The following is a 21264-nucleotide window of genomic DNA, read 5'->3' on the forward strand; positions in this document are numbered from 1 at the left end:
GGAATAATGGGAAAAAAAGAAGAGCGAGGATTAGAGAGGAAAAGGAGGAGAAAGGGAGGAAAGGAGGAAGGTAGAGAAAAATAAAAGGAACGTTGGGGGGCGAAAGGTTTTGTAGTTCATGTCACGTGATCATTTTTGTTTTTGTTTTTGATCATTCATTTTTTTTTTTTCATGATCATCTTTTACTTTTTCTTTCTTCTTCTTCATCTTTTCCTCCTCCTCCTCCTCCTCCTCCTTTTCCTTCTTCTTCTTCTCTTTCTTCTTGCTCTCTTTCATCAACGTTATCTTTTTCTTCTACTTATTCTCTCTTCTTCGTCGTTTCCTCCTCCTCCTCCATCTCTTTCTTCTCTTTCCTCCTGTTCTTCATCAACATCATCTTTTCTTTACATATTCCTCTTCTTCACAACACACTGAGATGACTCCCCCGCCAGTGCATCGGGTTTCGAACAAGCGGCCGCGCAGCCCCGGCAAGGGCGAGGCGGTGGGGCTGGTGCTGGAGCCGCCGTCGGTGCCCGCCAGGAAGAGGCGGCGGCTCGGCAGCCACCCGTGTCTTCACGTGGATGACCACAACCGTGTGCTAGGCTCGGTGAACGGCCACGCGTGCCTCGTCCAGCTGGACTCCGGGGCCCAGATCACCTTCCTCTTCCACACCATGGCCAAGAGGCTGGGGCTGATCACCGGCACGGAGCCCACCGCCAGGCAGGAGATCCTTCTGGATCGGCTCGCGGGTGCTGGACGTCATAGAGCTGAAGGCCGTCCCCATCAGTCTGGGGGCGGCGTGGAGATGGTCGTCCTGCCACTGTGTTCCCGGCGTGGCTGGAGGACATGTACGACGTAGACGAGGTCGTGCTGGACGCCCACCACCTGCAGCGCAGCCGCATGGTGCAGAGTGTTTCGGCCTGACGGCAGCGACCTCTTCGTCTGCCGCCCGCAGCAGCTGCAGCGGAGGCCGAGAAAACAGAGCGCTCCGTGGAACCTGACGTCCTCTGGGTGCGGCGGGAGGGCGGCGCGGCGTAGGCCAGGCCCGTGACGGTGCTGCTGGACACCGGCGCCCAAGGCTTCCACGTGTCAGAAAGGCGCCGCAAGCTGCTCCTCGCCAGCAGGAAGGCCGCAGGCTGCCCAAGCGCGTCGTGCTGGACTTGGGCGACGGCTGCCGCGTGAACGCCGCGCCGCTGGAGGAGGTGGCCTCCAACGACTATGACTTCGTCATGGGCGTCTCCCTCCTGTGCAAGTACAGCGCCGTGCTGGACCACGCCCGCCACACGCTCGCCTTCAAGACCGGCTCCCAGTGGCGGGAGGTCAGCGCAAGGCCCCAGCAGGCGGTGGTCAGCACAAAGGTTCCACTAAGCGGCTCGTCAGGAACACGGTGGTGGAGGCGAGAAAAGCGTGTGAGGATAACAGTTACACTGGCACTAAACAAGCCAGCACTGGGTTCACAGGAAGGGTGTGGGCAGCATACCTGCAAGCAAAGGCCAGATAATTATGTTCATGGATGGTGAGGTTGCGTGTGGTTGGGTTAACAGGAGCTGCTGAATAAGGCCATCGGCCTTACAGACTCCATATGTTCTTATGTTCTCATTTTCGCTATCTCTCTGTCTCTATCCATCTACCTCTAATACGTTTCAGGTGTACATTAGGAGAGTTTTCGGAGACTAGGAGGCTGTGAGGAAACACTAATGTCTTTGGGGTGGACGCAATAAGTCTATATTTCTTTGAACGTGTCGTCTGGCTATACTAAACGCACAGCGGACTAGACTCTCCTTAGCAGTCCTCTTGCTCTTTACCAACTCGGCGTGAATTAGCCACAAAACAGTTCCTCGTGCGTGAAGCCACGGCACCCAAGCTGTTTTGCAATGTTTTTCTCCTAATTTCCTAGATGATGCAACATTGCCGCGGAAGTTAAGAGGCAAAAGACTGCTCGCAAGAGGAATGGGATTTGATGAGATAAACAGCCTTAGACTTGACTCTGTCAAATAGAGATGTGTGTCAGGCCCCTAACATATGAAAGCATACTACATGCGAGGGCGGACAAGGCCCTGTATATTAACAACATTTGTGAGGGAAAAGAACTGGCGGAGACAGGTGCAGGGGCCTGACCTCGAGGAAGCTGATTCAGCAAGAGATGAGATAATATTATGAAGTTTCAATTAAGATTTTGAGTTAAGGACAGACCGAGGATGTTAAGTGTAGAAGTTTGTAGCGGCTGAGTGTTGTCAAAAATGGGGATAGGTGTTTGGAAGCTTGTATCGAGTTGATAGGTGAAGAAACTGAGTTTTGAGGCATTGAAGGACACAAGGTTCGTCCTTCCTTATTCAGAAAAGGATAGCAGGGTCTGAGATTAAACGTTCTGCAGCCTCCAGCCGAGACTCCGTACTTCCCGTTAGGAGGGTCTTTTGTCAAAAGGTGTTGAGTATGGTGCAGAGTGGGCTCATTGGCGTACGAATGAATAGGACAGTTTGTGTTGAAAAGAGGATCGTTAATGAACAACAGAAGAGGAGGGAGACAGGACAGAATCCTGCGGGACACAACTGTTGATAGGTTTACGGAAAGAACAGTGACCGTCCGCCACATCGGCGATAGATCAATGGAAAGGAATCGTAGGAGGGTAGTTTAGAAAACAAAAGATTTGTGCCATACTCTGTCAAAAACTTTCGAGGATGTCTAAGACAACAGCAAAAGTTTCACCGAAACGGCTTAGTGAGAATGACCAAGCGTCAGTCAGGAAAGGCCTTACGGAACCCATACTGGCGATCAGGGAGTAGGTCAAGGTGGATAGATATCTAAGAGATGTCTAAAGCAACAACAAAATTTCACCAGAAACAGCTTAGTGAGAATGACCAAGAGTCAGTCAGACAGCCCCTTGCGGAGCCCATACTGGCGATCAGGGGAGAAGGTCAGGGTGGATAGATACTGTGCTTCCGTGCTGACACCTGCCTGGTCAAACTCTTTCGCCTCTGCCTGCCAATATACCTTTCCTTCGTGCTGGGAGTATGCCTTGGTACAGCCTGTGCCTAAGGAGGTGACCGTTCAATCCCTCAAACTACAAGTCCTATAGCTTTACTTTCTTGTCTATCTAAAGCTTTTGAATCAATCCTTAACAGGAAGATTCAAAAGCACCTTTCAACTTCGACCTTCTAATCTGATCGCCAATCCTTAGTATGGGTTCCGCAAAAGGGGAGCGTTCTACTGGTGATCTCTGTATGTAACTGACTCTTGGTCATCCTCTCTTAAGCCGTTTCGGTGAAACCTTAGCATTGCATTGGACATATCAAAAGCTTTTGATAGGGTCTGGCACAAATCTTCTTTCAAACTACCCTCCTGCAGGTTTCTATCCTTCTCACTGTACCTTTATCTCCAGTTTCCTTTCTGACCGTTCTATTTCTGCTGTGGTGGACGGTCACTGTTCTTCCTAAAGCTAATACAGTGATGTCCCCAGAGCGTTCCTAATGTATTTGATGCCAGGCGGAATATAATTTTGAACCCCCTACCCAGGTATATATATATATATATATATATATATATATATATATATATATATACATATATACATATATATATATATATATATATATATATATATATATATATATATATATATATATATATATATATATATATATATATATATATATATATATATTTTTTTATTTAGAGCACACACAAAAAACAATAATAAAAAAGCCTGCTGCTCCTTGCTCCCAAAAAGAATTAAAAGAGGTGGCCGAAAGAAAGGTCAATTTCCGGGAGGAGAGGTGTCCTGATACCCTCCACTTGAAAGAGTACAAGTCGTAGGTAGGAGGAAATACGGATGAAGGAAGATTGTTTCCAGAGTTTACCAGCGTGAGGATGAAAGAGTGAAGATGCTGGTTAATTCTTGCATAAGGGTTTGGACAGTATAGGGATGAGCATGAGTAGAAAGTCGTGCAGCAGGGGCCGCGGGAGGAGGCATGCAGTTAGCAAGTTCAGAAGAGCAGTCAGCGTGAAAATATCGATAGAAGATAGAAAGAGAGACAATATCGCGGCGGATTTTAAGAGGTAGTCAGAAGACTATCAGTAAGAGGAGGAGAGCTGATGAGACGAAGAGCCTTAGACTTCACTCTGTTCAGAAGAGCTGTGTGAGTGGAGCCCCCCCACACGTGAGATCCATACTCCATACGAGGGCGGACAAGGCCCTGTATATGGATAGCAACTGTGCAGGGGAAACGAACTGGCGGAGTCTATACAGAACGCCCAACCTCGAGGAAGCTGATTTAGTGAGAGAGGAGATGTGAAGTTTCCAGTTGAGATTTTGAGTTAAGGATAGACCGAGGATGTTTAGTGTTGAAGAAGGTGACAGCTGAGTGTTGTCGAAGAATAGGGGATAGGTGTTTGGAAGATTGTGTCGAGTTGATAGGTGGAGAAATTGGGTTTTTGAGGCATTGAAGGACACAAGGTTCCTTCTGCCCCAATCGGAAATGATAGCAAGGTCTGAGGTTAAGCGTTCTGCAGCCTCCAGTCTCGAGTTGTTTGTTATGGAAAGAAGATCATTGATGAATAACAGGAAGAGAGTGGGTGATAGGACAGAGCCCTGTGGAACACCACTGTTGATAGGTTTAGGGGAAGAACAGTGACCGTCTACCACCGCAGAGATAGAACGGCCGGAAAGGAAACTGGAGATAAAGGAACAGAGAGAGGGATAGAATCCGAAAGAGGGCAGTTTAGAAAGCAAAGACTTGTGCCAGACTCTATCGAAGGCTTTCGATATGTCTAGCGCAACTGAGAAAGTTTCACCGAAACGGCTAAGAGAGGATGACGAAGAATCAGTTAAGAGAACAAGAAGATCGCCAGTAGAACGCCCTTTGCGGAAACCATACTGGCGATCAGACAGAAGGTTAGAAGTGGAAAGGTGCTTTTGAATCTTCCGGTTAAGGATTGATTCAAAAGTTTTAGATAGACAGGAAAGTAAAGCTATAGGGCGGTAGTTTGAGGGATTGGAACGGTCACCCTTCTTAGGCACAGGCTGTACGAAGGCGTACTTCCAGCAGGAAGGAAAGGGAGATGTTGATAGGCAGAGACGAAAGAATTTGACCAGGCAGGGTGTCAGCACGTTTGTACAGTTTTTAAGGCAAATAGGAGGCACTCGATCAGGTCCATAAGCCCTCTGAGAGTTGAGGCCAGAAAGGGCATAGGAAACATCATTCCGAAGATTCTTAACAACCGCCATAAAGGGGGAGGGATGAGTAGGAGGAATATGCTCAGAATCGTCCAGAGTGGAGTTGTTACAGAAAGAATTACATACGTAGATTTAAACCCCACCAACAGTCGTGCTGTAGAGCTGAGAAAGGAGGAGGAGGAGGACCAAGAGGAGGAGGAGGAAAGAGCGAGAAGAGAAAACAACAAAAGCAACATCAACAAAATCAGAACAAAAAGATGAAGAAGAGAACAGAGATGAAGAAGGAAAGAAGAGACAAGAACAAAAACAATCAATGGTGGTGTTTGATATTGTTGAATTGATGTTAAAGAATGGCAATAAATTCTAACTCTGCTATTCTCTCTCTCGTGAAAATCTTAGCTTTGAAATTTGGAGAGAGAGAGAGAGAGAGAGAGAGAGAGAGAGAGAGAGAGAGAGAGAGAGAGAGAGAGAGAGAGAGAGAGAGAGAGAGAGAGAGAGAGAGAGAGAGAGAGAGAGAGAGAGAGAGGAGAGAGATTTACATAGATTTACATAGAAAATCAGACCACACAGACCCCATGGTCCAGACTTGGTGGTCTGTCCTTAAACCTAAGTGATTTTACATTAATCAGAAGACTCCAAAACGTTGCATTTTCTACTCTAGGGTTGATATTAAGTTGAAGGAAGGGATGGTCGAGCTTGATTTTGAAGGTGAGTCAATACGTGTTACACTGGACCACTGATGGTGGAAGTTGTCCCATTCTCGCACTCGCACAATCTTACGAGAGTGAGAGAGAGAGAGAGAGAGAGAGAGAGAGAGAGAGAGAGAGACAGAGAGAGAGAGAGAGAGAGAGAGAGAGAGAGAAGTGAGAGCGAGAGAGAAGAGAGAGAGAGAGAGAGAGAGAGAGAGAGAGAGAGAGAGAGAGAGAGAGAGAGAGAGATAGAGACAGACAGAGAGAGAGAGGAGAGAGAGAGAGAGAGAGAGAGAAATGGAATTTTAAAAAGAATTTGCTGACGCTCAAAGGAGGAAGAAGAGGAAGATAGAGAGGAGGAGGAGGAGGAGGAGGGGGAAGAACACTAAAGAACACAAAGAAAGAATAAAATCAACAGCAGACCTGGTCGTCCTAAGAGGCAATTTGTGACAAGCTACACTAACTATCTAATCAAAAGTGGAAGATGAAAGACAGCAAACGCGAAGGCTCCTCCCACCCCCCATCCTTCAGCCAGAGCTGGCAGTGAAAGGTAAAATAACTATGCAGCATGAAAAACCTGCATGGAAATTATGTAGGGGAAAGAGGAAAAACTATACATTCATTTAATAACCCTGCATATTATAAATTTGAAATCAATGGGCAGCTAACAGAAGCTTTTAGGAAGTCACTAGATGACAGGGTGGTGCCTGTTTCATGGAGGCAGGCACACGTTATTTATATTTAAGAAGGAGACAATCTTCTATGGAAAAAACTTGATAGGCCGATTAGTTCGACGCCAGTTATAGGTAAAATGCTTGAGTCAATAATAGCTGATAGTATTAGGGACCATATTGGACAGGACACAATTTAATCTCTACGACTCACAGCATGGGTTTATTAAAGGAAAGTCGCCTCACTAATCTTTTTTATCCTTTACAATAGAGTATACGAGGCAGCTGATAATGATGAGAGTTACGATGTGTTTATCTTGATTTTAGTAAGGCCTTCGATAAGGTAACCTCACCAGAGACTGTTAAATAAAGTCAGGCTCATGGAATAGGAGGAAGGTTTAAGTGATTGAACCAGGGCGTGGATTAGCGACAGGAAACAGAGGGTTACCATTAACGGTAAAAAATCAGAATGGGTAATATTGGCTAGTGGGGTTCCCTGGTTCAGTTTAGGCCTGCTTTTATTCATTATCTACATCAGTGACATAGACAATGGATAACTAGTGACATAGGTAAATTTGCAGATGACACCAAAATAGGACGCGCTATTAGGACAGGGAGGATGCTAGAGCACTGCAGGAGGATCTCAAATAAACTGTCAGCTTGGTCAGAGACATGGCAGATGTGAATTTTAACATCATCAAGTGTAGCGTACTGAGTGGAGGAACACGCAACCCATTACACGGGTATATTTAGACCTACAGCGATAGGCAGATCAGAGTGTGAAAGGGATTTGGGAGGCAGAACCTGGACCAAAACTAAGGGAGAGAGAGAGAGAGAGAGAGAGAGAGAGAGAGAGAGAGAGAGAGAGAGAGAGAGAGAGAGAGAGAGAGAGAGAGAGAGAGAGAGAGAGAGAGAGAGAGAGAGAGAGAGAGAGAGAGAGAGAGAGAGAGAGAGAGACACTAGGGGTCGAGGACAATCAACACCCAGAGAAAAACAAAGCAGGAGCGCGGCGCCTAACAAGGTTCCTGGGGCAGCGGGCGGCCAGCCTGATATTTATCAGCGAGGGACTGGGTGACGTGCAAATCTAAAGGTTCGTACAGTGTCCCCTCACTGAGCAATCACGAGAGCGAGGCGGGAAGAGAGAGAGGACAAGAGAACAACAACCGGGAGACCATCAAATGTAGGACAGGTTAAGCTAACGTTGCTGTTAAGCGGATTAGCGCGTTGCTGGGCTCACCATCACTTTTGGCGTTGTGAAATTAGCTTGTAGAGCAAAATCAGTGGATTCATATTCTCAAGCATTCAGATTTGATAAGGCTTTCTATAGAGGTTGTGGGTAGTTTCAAAGCTTTTTGGCAGTTTAACAAGACTTTAGGCGTTGTGAATTTAAAATGTAGCTGAAAATAGATGTTCTGGATCCTTATCCTCAAACATTCACATTTAATAAGGCTTTCATAGCGGTTGTGGGTGCTTCTATGGGTAGTGATAATGATAGTTTGAGAAGGCTTCTGCACCGTGAATGTGAAAAAACACTTCGAATACTTCAGACGATGGAAATAAACGCAAATGTAAAATAATTACTTCGACCTAAAACAAAAGCACCGCCTGAGAAGATTTGAGCAGAAGAAATAATCACTCATTTGCACCGTGTTATAAATATGGTTCCTTGAGTTAACGTAATATCGCTCTTGACTGATTGGTGTTAGCGTGGTGATGAATCCATTAGCACCACCAACACCACCACCATTTCTATTTTCACTATATACCATCACCAATAACTACCAAAGCCAAACCACCATTTCTATTCCACCACCACCACCACCACCGAAGTCAACACTTAAATACTATTATTCTCTTCGTTTCCCTGTCAAAACGATTTTCCTTCACTCTATCGACGCGGCCATTCACGGGTGAGGGAAAGGTAGCCGATAAACAGCTCCGCCTCGAAACTGTGTACACAGTTACATTTTGCCCCGCCGCCGTCGAAAGCTTTGCATGATGTTGAATCCAGAAACCGCTCAAATATTAGCCGGAGAGAGCGGCGAGGCGGGGGCGCGGGGTAGTTACGGAGGCCGATAGAAGTACAGGCTGGCAGAGTCGCCGCCGAGTTTGTGATTTTCTTTTGAAGGCTTTATTACTGTTACGCTTATTGTTATTATTATTGTTCCTGTCCTTTGAAGAGTGGCGGATGGGGGACAGTGTGTGTGTGTGTGTGTGTGTGTGTGTGTGTGTGTGTGTGTGTGTGTGTGTGTGTGCCCTCCTGAGGTGTCATTAGAGTTCAAAGGCTGCAGCTGTGTCACGCCATCAACATACACAGTCACTGGAACGCCCCGGGACACCTGAGATGCCTTCCGGAGTCAGCTGACCATCGCATGAGCTGACGCCGGGCGCGGCGAGCACTGCACACCTTGCGGGCTCCATCACCTTGTCTCTGCCCTCGCACTGTAAAATGGCTTGCCCCACAAGTGCCCTGCCCTCTGCCAGGGGCTCTCACAAGCTTTCATTGCTCCTCCGTCATCTTCATGCTGATGTTTTTTTTTAAACACAACACCCACTAGGAGGAGGCCAAAACCTGCAGCCACAAGAAAAGCCGTCCACGCTAGGTGTATCCCCGTGAATGAGGCACAGCGTAGCGGCCATTACGTCACGGGCTGCCGCTGCGCAGTCGCCCTGCCTCCGCCACCGCCGCCACACTGCCCGGCCCTCCGCCGCCCCTGCCTCGTCCTTTGCTGCTGCCCGGCGGGTGCCACCATTACCTGAAGCTTACATTACACTCCGTCTCGGTGCGGACAGGCGCCAGCACCGGCACAGTAATGGGTGAGAGATAAGCGCAAAGTGGCCTCTGGTGACCTGCCCTGCCGCCAGGCGACACAGTCGGTCTCCCCGCCCGCTCTCTGCCTGTCGTCCCCGGCCCTGGCCTTTCTGGCCCCTCGTCAAAGTGCCCTGGGGGACACAGTAACAGTCATATACGGCTGCTGGCGGCCTGTCTGCGCATAAAGGAGGCAGGAAAAGGACGCTGAAGGCAGAACACAACGCCGGGGTCGCCTGGCGAGCGGACCAATCAAATCACACACTGGGTGTTGTGCTCCCTCAGAGCAGAGAGCGGGAGGAGTGGAGGGGGAGAGCTTGGCCACGCGGAACATGGCCGCCACAAGCGTTGGGGACCCATATATAGCCTAGTCCAAGGAGGCTATAGAACAGGAGAGGGGCCTATGGGAGAACTCATGGGCGGGGTGTGGTGGTGGCGTCGGTTGCAAACCAAAGAGACTATATACGAAGAGACAGTGGTATGTAGTAATTTCTCGGGCGTGCAGAAGAAGCGCCATCTATTGCAGCCCACCAAAAACGTCACTTTTCAGGGTAGCTTAACTATTTTTGAAGTACCTGCCACAGCACCCTATCCAGCCTTCACTTATTTTTTTCATTGTAAAAAATGATTTACTAATGGGGTAAAAGAAAAATATATTTGTTCTTTATGTTTTATTAGGTATTATCTAATTATATCAATTTGTTATTTTAGGAAAAATATGATGTAGAGTATTTATAATATATATATATATATATATATATATATATATATATATATATATATATATATATATATATATATATATATATATATATATATATATATATATATATATATATATATATATATATATATATATATGTGTGTGTGTGTGTGTGTGTAGCAAACATATCCAGTGCTTTTAAATACAAGCAGCATACAACATTCTTATGCATGCTAAATTACTATAATGTTTTGCAACTGTGGTAACCTGGATGTCACACTGGTCCTGTGTCCCAGGGGTAATGGGTTCCTCAACAATTACAGGCCCAAGGGCTAATGTTACAGATATGAGCACTGAGGCCACGTGCTGCTAAGCAGCGTATGCCCCCAGCCTTACCTTTTACCTTTTGCAAAATGCTCTTAGCTGAGTAAAAATATACTAACTGTACAAGTGCTAGATAATGGCAAGCATTGTGCATACTGCTTGACAGGGCAGAGAACAAAAAGCTTCTAAGCATTACAACTGAAATAAACAATGGGAGACACTCAAAGCTTGTTCACTGAACATTACCCAATTCTATAACAGGCAAACCAACAATGGTGCATTATATACAATGAAAACTGTATTATTAAATGTTGCAAGGCACATCAATATAAGAGCAAAGCATCATAAAACATGCTGAAATACATGATGGAGGACATTAAGAAGGTAACACATGAGTTGTCTTAAATGGAATCCAATAACTTGTGGTCCTGGGAGACAGTAAGCGAGCCTGGAGGTGAAAATGGAAATGTAGGACACGGTATGATCTTCACAAGCTCTGACCTGTGTCAGGGTCATGAAGATATTAAGCTCAGCAGGCACAACTATGCAGCGGAGGCACACATACATGATAAAAAAAAGCAAATGGAGACAAAAATAAGGCAACTCATAGTGTAAGAAAATAGCAGGAAAGCAGTGCATGCACACATGTGACACACCAATAAAATTACAGGGCAGAGAGTGATATAGTATTTTCATAGGCTAAGCATCAGTAAACATGTAGCATTTATTGCAGGAACCACACATTAAAAGTTGGGATGTAATAAAAATATATGTTTTATGCACACATTTAAAGTTGGGATGTAATAAAATATATGTTTTTAGCACACATTAAAGTTGGATGTAATAAAAATCATTTGATATATGGAAACTCCTTGAACTGGCCAAATCAAACAAACCACTCTCTGTCCCCCCTGCCCCATTCTAAAAGCATTATTTTTCACAAGGTTTAATGAGGCATTAGTCAAGAATATCAAACTGCCATTACATTTTTGTAAATCATACCTATGTGATTATGTATATCATATAAAAGCAGAAAAAAAAATTTGCAAGCTGTAATACAAACAAGCTTACTCCTTAAAGCCACATTAATGATGCCAGACACGTGATAATAGACAGTGTGATGAAAGTACATGCTGTATTTCACATTATGAACCAAGCCAAGTGTCACTGCTGCACATATTAGGTAAGGCAGACACCAAAAAGCTTTGCTACCTGGAACAAGATTAAATATAAAGGAAAAATCCACAATAAAAGCATTGCATACCATTGGGTAGGAAAGAGAACAACATGCCTTCCAAGCAGTACGCCTGAAATAAACAATGGCAGATATTCAAGGGCTTCAGAGCTGGAACAAGATCTGATTTATAACAGGCAAAACAAAACAATGGTGCATTACATGCGATATCTGGCAGATTCCCTTTGCATTACAATTGGAAAGTGGCAGACACCTCCAAAGCTTTTTAACTGAACAAGATCTGATTTATAACAGGCAAAAACCAACAATGGTGCATTACGTGATATCTAGCAGGGAAGATAAATGATTCCTTGCATTTACAACTGGAAAGTGGCAGACACCTGTAAAGCTTGTTAATTGAACAAGATCTGATTTATAACAAGCAAGCCCAACAATGGTGCATTACTTGGCAATATTTGGCAAAAGTATATGGAAAAAATCTTTACGTAACAAGAGTACATTACTGGGCAATGGCAAATCCCATTGAAGTTTCTTCTTTGACAAAGCTCTGTGTTTTTTAAGCGCTGCAGGGCTGTCAGAGTCTGTTTGCTCCAGCCAACATGTACTGAAATACCCCTGTGTCATGATTGAAGTGTTGAAACTGAAGACAAGTGAAATACTGTGTCTCAGAAATCTATTAGCATTTGGACTTTGATAGTATATAGGCCAGAGCAAACCTCCTCTCTTGTAACCCATATCTCCTACTAGGCTTTCTTAGATCTTGGTGCATTCTAAGTAGCATGTTGAACCTGACCTCTGGTGAAAAATCCATCCCATTGGATCTAAAATTGCTGGTTCTGGGCAAAACTGCTCCAGGAGTTGTAACAGCATTGGGCTTTGAGCTGCCTTGCCTCCTGGTGCAGGACGACAGAATTGTTGTGGTGCAGCAATTTTCATCATGTCTGAAAATACATGAAAAATATTTAATCGCCAATTAATCACAATTCTAAATAATAAAATATGTGCATGTAATTGGGCATTATTTTCAGTGCTATAAGGACAGTGAATCTAAGCATTGACATTATGTCTGGCACGTTGTTATCGATGGAAGGCTTCACTTAGATTGCCTGACAAGAGTAATATTTTCAGGAGAGATGGGGGAGAGGATACAACTGAGACTCTTCACAGATATAACATGTCAAGATTCACAAGCACCCATTTCACTATATATATCTTTGATGTTCAGTCCATACTAAAACATTTGTCATCAAGTTGCCACACAAAAAAATATAAAATTCCCTGTTTCTGCAATGTTAGTCATACCCTAAGCCCCTGCATAAACCATCCAAGTGAATCAAGAATGAGTTCAAGGGCAGCAAATGAGCCAGCCACTAAATAAGGCACTCCATTTATAAAAAAAAAAGCCTGCATCATGATTTGGCTTGCCGACTGCCACAGGCGCCTGAAGAAAAACCTACCGGCGCTATATAGGCAGGTGGAAAAAAAAACTAATCACATCAGAACAATGGACAAAGGTTTGTTAGTGGCACTTCAAGGTTATGCTACCTCTCTTCAAAGATTGGCCAGCGTCATGGTTTAAAGTGTAAACAGGATAAACAAGAAACAGGTAGATATTCTGTGGATTACCATCTGTTATTATCAAATGCCAGCCTATGGCGGCAAAATTTGGAACCCATGCTAGCAAAAAACATAAGACCATATGCTGGATCACTCGACTAATCGTAACGGTAACTACAGCCATAGAAACATACAATAAAGAGTTTAAACATATCATTCAAAATTTCAACCTTTTTACATACTTTCTTTTTTGAGATATGAAGCTCACTGGTGTAATAGTTGAATATTGAACTCAATTCTGTATGCAGAGATGGAAGTAGATGTTATTAAGCTGTAATGTTTCCAACACATTAGTTGTGATTAAATAGCAACACGGAATAGTAATTCAAAGAGGATAAATTATCACTGAGTAACAAGAGGTTCTCATTACATTGTGGGTGAGCTTGATGGGCCGAGTCGAGTTTCCTCTGCAAACTCCCTACCAAGTTCTGCTAATTCTGTTGAGAGGCAAATTTTTAATCAAAGTGAAAATGGACGGGGCAAATGGTCACTAAAACTAGTTATTATACTTGGTGTCACAAATTTGGGCAAAGAATTTAGGGAAGGACCTCTGGTCTTGGCGTCAACTGATTAGGTAAATGATTCTCGTGCACTCCATTGGGCTATATTATATATACATTGTTATAATGTGTATTATTGTCTTCTGTTACTATATATTACCTACTGATAATGGAAATACATGTCAGGATTAATCATCAAATACAAGGAAAAAGAATCATGTATGTGGAAATTGTGAACTTTTAAGTTCATGTGACAAACAAAGTTTATTATACACAAAAAGATTGATACTTCAGGATGTAAAAGATTTTGATATAACATCACCCCTTCCTCCATATTGGTTCTTTAAAGCAAGGGTTGACTACAGCTGATTATTATTTGGCGGCAGGTTACACGACACTTTTTTTAGTGTGCAAACCATCTGGAAACTGGGGTCAATGATATTATAAAGAATACTTCATGAGTAGCTACTAAAACTTGACAACCTAGAAGGATGCAACCATCAGACTGTAAAGGATAGATATATTATACATTACATGTTACATTGGTGGATCCAGTAAGGGGCCCAGGTTCCCCCAATGTTCCTGGAGTGATAAGCAGGAAAACTAGTCAAAAAGCACGCTATCGCCAGGTTAAAACAATGCTTTCTACACAAAAGTCCAGGCCGTTATACCCATTGATTTAGGTCACTTCATCAGTTTCTCTTCAAGACCAGGACTGCCGGAGAATGGCTAATCGGTACATGCTAATGCTCCTTCCACCTGGCAAAAGTCTGACGTCCCTCCCAAACTCATTTCCCTGGATCTGCAACTCCAAAGACATACCGTAACATGGTTCAGTGATCATGGACAAAAAAAAAAAATGTTAAGACAATCAATATCCAATCATTTTCCAGGATACATAACCAGCATCCATATGAAGGAATTCTACAAATTAAAAGTGATGTTGAGCAGGGCAGAAGGTGTTAAGTGACTTTGCACAGTACTATTTTGTGAAGTCATAATTAGATTAATAACACAACAATCAACAAACACTAGATGGTGGAAGTATTCATACCAAATCAGTACATGAGCTGGTGCACTGCAATGGAAGTACATTCCTGTGCAGCCTACCAAGAGGGTTGAATGATGCCAGTAATTCAGGGGGGTACAAATGTCTCACCCTTGGCTCCCTTTCTTGGCCTCCCTTCAGCTGCCACATTCTTTGATGATATCGGACGTGTTCGGATCTGCTGATGAATAACATACGACAGTGGAACATGGAAGGAAAGAGGTCCACACGGTAAATACATGAGATCACCTGCATTAGTTGAGTGATTACAAGATGCCGTAAATTGAAATTCTTGATACTGAAAGGATGTCAGGACAACTGGGTGAAGGAGAGAGATGGATTATATACAGATGCCACCAATGAAGACTTAGGGATATACACATTCAGAAAGACCACAATTTGGCTGCTAGACAGAAAAACACCAGATGTCAAAGTGCCAGGACATTGAAGGAAGTACACAAGAAAAGCACACACTAATGAGGCATAGGGGTGCAAAGGGCGAGACACCAAATAAAACAACCGTAAACACTGCAAATGTTGAAGGGGAACCAAAAAAGAATTAGTGTCCCGGGCTTTTACTTCATCTCCAGCCATACACTTTGATCTCGTCTGCATTTGACCGGCTCGCGTAGCAACGGGGACTAGGTAATGATAATGATGATGCTCCTCCATGTCACGACGGCGCCAGTCACTGTTTTTGAACCCCGCTGAGCATAAGGTTACGGAAAGGGGTAGAGGAAGGCGAGAAGGCTAGACGACCCGAGAGAGAGAGAGAGAGAGAGAGAGAGAGAGAGAGAGAGAGAGAGAGAGAGAGATGAGTGGGTGTGAAAGAAAGTACGAGAAAGAAGTGAATAAGGGAAAGAGGAATGATAGATAGGAAGGTAAGGAGAGAAGAAAGAAGGAAGGAGAGAGAGAGAGAGAGAGAGAGAGAGAGAGAGAGAGAGAGAGAGAGCGTGTCTGGTGATTATTTGCTCTAAGTTGTGGGCTTAACACTTGCATTTTTGAGCTGAAGTACATGAGTTATAACTGTCTGTCTGTCGGTGCTTATGGTGTGTCGTGTGTATGTGTGTGTGTGTGTGTGTGTGTGTGTGTGTGTGTGTGCTCGTTCGCTTGAAGGTGCTTGCTTGCGTGCGTCATAGTGTAATTTATCTTTTTAAGCAGTCGTGAGTCATCGTCTCTCTCGTATTCTCGCTCTCATTAGGAGTGTAAAATTAAGAAAATAAACTTGAGTGAAGAGGAGCGTATGAGAGAGAGAGAGAGAGAGAGAGAGAGAGAGAGAGAGGGCGTGATAGGTCGAGGAGAGGGAGGTGGAAGCTCCCAACCTACGTCACGTCTTTTGATTGACTCCCCTTCCTCCTCCCTTCACTCCTTTCCTCTTTCTCCACTTCCATCATCCTCGCTTCCCATCCTTCCTCCACTCGCCCTTGGCTCCACTCCACACCAGTCCATTACAGATCTTACCTCCATCCTGCTTGTGTCTCCTCCACTTCTCTCCCTCTTCCCTCCGTCATAAATATCATAAGCAGCTTAGTTTTTGTTTTTTCTCTCTCTCTCTCTCTTCTCTCTCTCTCTCTCTCTCTCTATTGTTTGTCACAAGTTTATTGTTGTGAAAGCTTCCATTTTGAACTCCTTCCCCAAATTCTTTTTTTCTCCTCTTCCTCTTCCTCTACTTCAGCTTCATCGGTGAGTTGGGGAAAGGGAGGGGGGAGCCATTACTCTACAAACATTACCAGTCTCAGTTGTCTCACGGCGTTGGCAACAGTGTGGTGCATGTCCTCAGATAAGTGGCGTGTTGGAATATGGAAAGAAAATCGAGACGGTGCCCATGAATAGCATATTATTGTTGCTGTAGTGCTTTAAGGTTTGCGTTGTTGCTGTGTTGGTGCTGACGCGGCGTAGCCCAGCGGCCGTCACCTCCTGCCGGGTCGTGGACGTCCATTGTTTCTGGTGTTCGCCGGTGACCCGCGTGTGAAACTTTGTAAAACTGGGCTGGCGGCGGGCTCAGGTCACCAGCGATCACCCGCCATTGTGGTTTCGTGACCAGGTGACCCTGTGGTGAGGCGGAGTGGCGACGCGTCTTGGCGCCCCGAGGAGAAAGTCCCTCCGGGCGGCGCGACGCAGACTGACAGTCAGATAGTGAGTGGCGGCGGGATGGCAGCGGTGTAGGGAGAGTGTCGGTGCGGGCGAGGGGCAGCAAGGAGCCTCCCCCAGGGCACCATGAGCACCGAACTTGTCAGTGGTGGTGCCCTGCCTGGCCAGGCACCCCGGAGCCTCTGGGCTAAGCTGGGGCTGAACGAGTGGCTCTCTCTTGAAAACCGGCGGGTGAAGCAGTGGTGGTCCACCCGCTCCGGCACCGACCTGCACAAGATCTACCTCAACCACCTGCAGGACAGTGACTGTGTGCTCTCTCTCTCTCTCTCTCCCTTCTTATTCACTAAACAGTGCACGTCTCCCTGTGTCCCCTGTGGTGGTGTTGCGGCGAGGCTGTGGAGGCGGCACGGAACACAGCCGCCACCTCCACGGTCACACCCCCACCTCGCCCCCCCCGGAAGTCCAGCGCGGCAAGCCGGCGGCCGTGCTGTGCTGTGCTGCGCTGTGCTGTGTGCTGCGTTATGTTGTGCTGCGCTGCTCAGGGTCACACTCTGAAGATGACACCGCCCGACGCATCTATATTTTCCTCTCGTAATCATCTTCACTTTCTACACCAATTGCATCTCCCCCTTTCTTCCTCCCATCTCCCCCTTCCTTTCTCCTCTCTCCCCCTTCCTTCCCCTCTCTTCCTCTCCGTGTACACATCCTCCCCTTCCTCATTCATCTTTCATTCTTCCCCTTTTCTTCCTCCCATCTTCCCCTTTCTCTTCACCTTGACATTTTCCCCTCTTTATCCATCTTTCTTGCCCCTCTTCCTCCGTCTCCGCTCTACAGCTCCTCATCCCCTTCATCTTCTCTTCACACTCGGTTTCCCCTCCATTTTCCCCTCCTTCCTCCCCCCATCTCCCTTGTCTACTGTATCCTTCTCCATCAGCACTTCGCGTCATTTCCCTTCATATCGCATGCTTCTCCCCCTTCATCTTTTTTTTTTCTCTCTTCCATCATCACACCCTCCATCCCTCCCTGTTCCTTGCCTCCTCCCGCTCATTATCCCCGCCCACCACCTCGTCCATCACCACCTACACCATCATCACCACTATAGCCTAATAGCAACACAACATTATGAGGATACTAAATTTACTCCTTGTCTGTCTTGTGCCTTCACTCTCTACCTCTCCCCTCTTCTCTTTCCTCATCTACATCTTCACCTCGCTATGCCTGTCTAGTACCCTTATTCTCTCCCTCTACATCTCCTCCCTATTCTTAGCAATTTCAATCTCGTCCTCTCCACTTCTCCCCTTTTCTCCTCTCTTTCCTCATCTACGTACATGTTCACCTCCCTCTCCTTCCCTCTCCCCGTCTTTCTCCTTTCTCGTCCTCTCTTGCTCCCCCCCCCTCCTCTACTCCTCCCACTCCCTGTTTGTCGTGGCTGCATTGTGGATCACGCAGAGGTTCTTCCCCCTAGTCCCCTCCTCTTCGTACTCAAGGCCATGTGTTCTCTTCCTCCTCATCCTCATCCCCTTCTAGTAACCACCACCATCACCACCACAGCCACCGCCACTATTAGCATACCATATTATATTACCGCACTGTCTCACGTCAATCAGCAGCAGATACAAAAATCACAGTATTATAATGGAGTGTAAGATAGACAGTACGATCGCGAAAAAAAGTTACCAACGGACAGGGTGGAATGTGGCTCTGAGAATGTGCACGTATTTATCTTGCTCCTAAATTTTATAAGCACTTGAGTCTTCGCCAGCCTTTGCAACCTCGAGGAAGGAAAGAAAAAGATGCTGGTAGTGTGAGGGGAACTTCCCTTCTCTTCCCCTAGTCAGTGATGTGGGGGTTAGAAAGGACGGAGCTGCGACGATGAGCGAGCAGGCAGACAACTGATTAATGGTGGTGGTGATGGTAGTGATGGTGATGGTGGTGGTGGTAATGATGGTGACGATAAAACATGAGCAGCCAGCAACCCGACGTAAATTAGGGAACAAAACAACGCATAAGACATCACCATATTATCTGTATTAAAGGAGTCATTCTCTTATTACTTGATGGTGATATTGGTGTTAGTGGTGACGATATGATAGACCGGAACGACGCAAAACAAACAAACAAATTAAAATGTAAACAAATCACCATCAACCTTGCACTATAGGAATCTTCTCGTTGATGGTGAAGGTCGTGGTGGCTGGTGACAATAGACCAGCACCAGTTAAAAAAAAAAAGTAATCACCAATACATCACCACCACCCTTGATATTCGGCGCTTTGTGTCTTGAAATTGGGTTGTTTTTTTCCTGTAAGTTATCGATCATCTTGCTTGGCTGAGAGGGCGACGGTGTGACATAGCTGAGTGTAGGTGAGGCGTCTCCGTTACGCCAACACCCGCCCTGTGTGTGTGTGTGTGTGTGTGTGAAGGCGTGAGCGGCCGTGGCGGAGCAGTAGGCGGCGGCAATGTGCTGAGGCGAGAGACAGACGAACCGGATTGTTGATTCTCCTCCTCCTCTTCTTCTCTTTATTTTCTTTACCTTTTTTTTTTCTTCTCTCATCTTCTTATTCCTTTTCCTCCTCCCCCTCTGTCTCCTTTTCTTCCTCCTCCTCCACCATCTACTACTACTACTACTATTACTACATCTTTTCTTTCTCTCTTTTTTTGCTTCGTTTTCTTCTTATTTTCGTATTATTCCCTCTCTTCCCACCTCCCCTTTCACCTTTTCTTTCTCCTCCTCTTCCTCTTCTTACATTCCAGGCATCATAATGTAATGTATTCAGCCCGTCTTCTCCCTTGTACGGCTCGCTGTCTTCTCTTATTTTTCCACTTCGTTGCCTCGCTGCATATTTTCCCTTTCTTGGTTCCTGCACTAAACTAGAACGTTACCTGCCCTTCTTCATAGTCAGGTGCTTAGCGGTAAGGAGTTTTATGTAGCGTAGGAGGCAGGTAAGCAGGTAGATAATTAGGGCCAGGTATTACGCTGAAGAGGCTGTGTAGTTAATATTGATAGGTCATTTAGCGAGTACATAATGAAAAACAGGTGAAGGACGTGTTAGAGCGAACCGATATCTTAATAAAAAGGAATGTAGTAGATTACGTTAGCGGTTGATAATGCAGTAAAGCCAAATTGGATTCAAGACGCAAGACAGCATTAGACAAAAAAAGTCGCAAAAGGAATGAACGTTACTAAAAAGAGGTAACTGACAGGAATGAAGGACGTGATAAGAGTGGATCGGAATGTTAAAAATGGACTTGATAATGCAGTAAAACCAGATGGCAATCAAGACGCAAAAAAAAAAAAAAAAAAATCGCAGAGATGAACGTTACAAAAAAGATGAAGTGAATGATAGGAATGAAGGACTTGACTACAATAGGGCTTGATAGTACAGCAAAGCCACATCACATTCAAGATAGAAGACAGGACTAAAAAAGAAAAAAAAAAAGATCGCGAAGGGATGAACGTTACAAAAGCCATTTCGTCGAACCCTTGACTGAACTGACCTGTGACGGAAAAAAAAGGAGAGGGACAAAGTAAGTTCACACAAGAAATGGAGTTGTCAGGGGATGGCAATGCGAACTGATGGAACTGAACTCTGACGAAATAAAAGAGAGAGGGACAGAATAACACAAGAAATGGAGTTGTCAGGGGATGGCAGTGCGAACTGATGGAACTGAACTCTGTCGAAATAAAAGAGAGGGACTGAATAACACAAGAAATGGAGTTATCAGAGGATGGCAATGCGAACTGATGGAACTGAACTCTGGCGAAATAAAAGAGAGGGACTGAATAACAAGAAATGGAGTTATCAGAGGATGGCAATGCGAACTGATGGAACTGAACTCTGGCGAAATAAAAGAGAGGGACTGAATAACACAAGAAATGGAGTTATCAGGGGATGGCAATGCGAACTGATGGAACTGAACTCTGACGAAATAAAAGAGAGGGACAGAATAACACAAGAAATGGAGTTATCAGGGGATGGCAATGCGAACTGATGGAACTGAACTCTGACGAAATAAAAGAGAGAGGGACAGAATAACACAAGAAATGGAGTTATCAGAGGATGGCAATGCGAACTGATGGAACTGAACTCTGACGAAATAAAAGAGAGAGGGACAGAATAACACAAGAAATGGAGTTGTCAGAGGATGGCAGTGCGAACTGATGGAACTGAACTCTGACGAAATAAAAGAGAGGGACTGAATAACAAGAAATGGAGTTGTCAGAGGATGGGCATGCGAACTGAATAGGCTAATTGGCTTCGTGGTGTGTAAATGTCGGATAGAATTCTAGTTAAGACAGATTGAACGAATAATTTGGAAGGTACGAAATGACAACCCTAATGAGAAAAACGGACTCCCTGATAGTAGTCTTTAGTGTCTTTCGTCATGCTGCCGAAGGAAACTAATGATCCCGATGATGATGGCACGTGAAGGTTGCAACTTTAAACACACCTAGCATAAAAAA

General features: G+C 45.1%; 1 protein-coding gene across 1 annotated transcript in view; it reads left to right on the forward strand.

Moving 5' to 3' along the window:
- Positions 1–415: 415 nt before the first annotated feature.
- The window catches only part of LOC126994210 (SLIT-ROBO Rho GTPase-activating protein 2B-like), a 47755-nt gene continuing 26906 nt past the window's right edge, over positions 416–21264 (forward strand). Inside the window, exons 1-2 of the mRNA XM_050853496.1 lie at positions 416–699; positions 1058–1298. Of these exons, the coding sequence (XP_050709453.1) occupies positions 416–699; positions 1058–1298 (525 nt within the window). The remainder of the gene's footprint in view (positions 700–1057; positions 1299–21264) is intronic.

The sequence above is a fragment of the Eriocheir sinensis genome, unplaced genomic scaffold, assembly GCF_024679095.1.
Source record: "Eriocheir sinensis breed Jianghai 21 unplaced genomic scaffold, ASM2467909v1 Scaffold747, whole genome shotgun sequence".
Classification (NCBI taxonomy): domain Eukaryota; kingdom Metazoa; phylum Arthropoda; class Malacostraca; order Decapoda; family Varunidae; genus Eriocheir; species Eriocheir sinensis.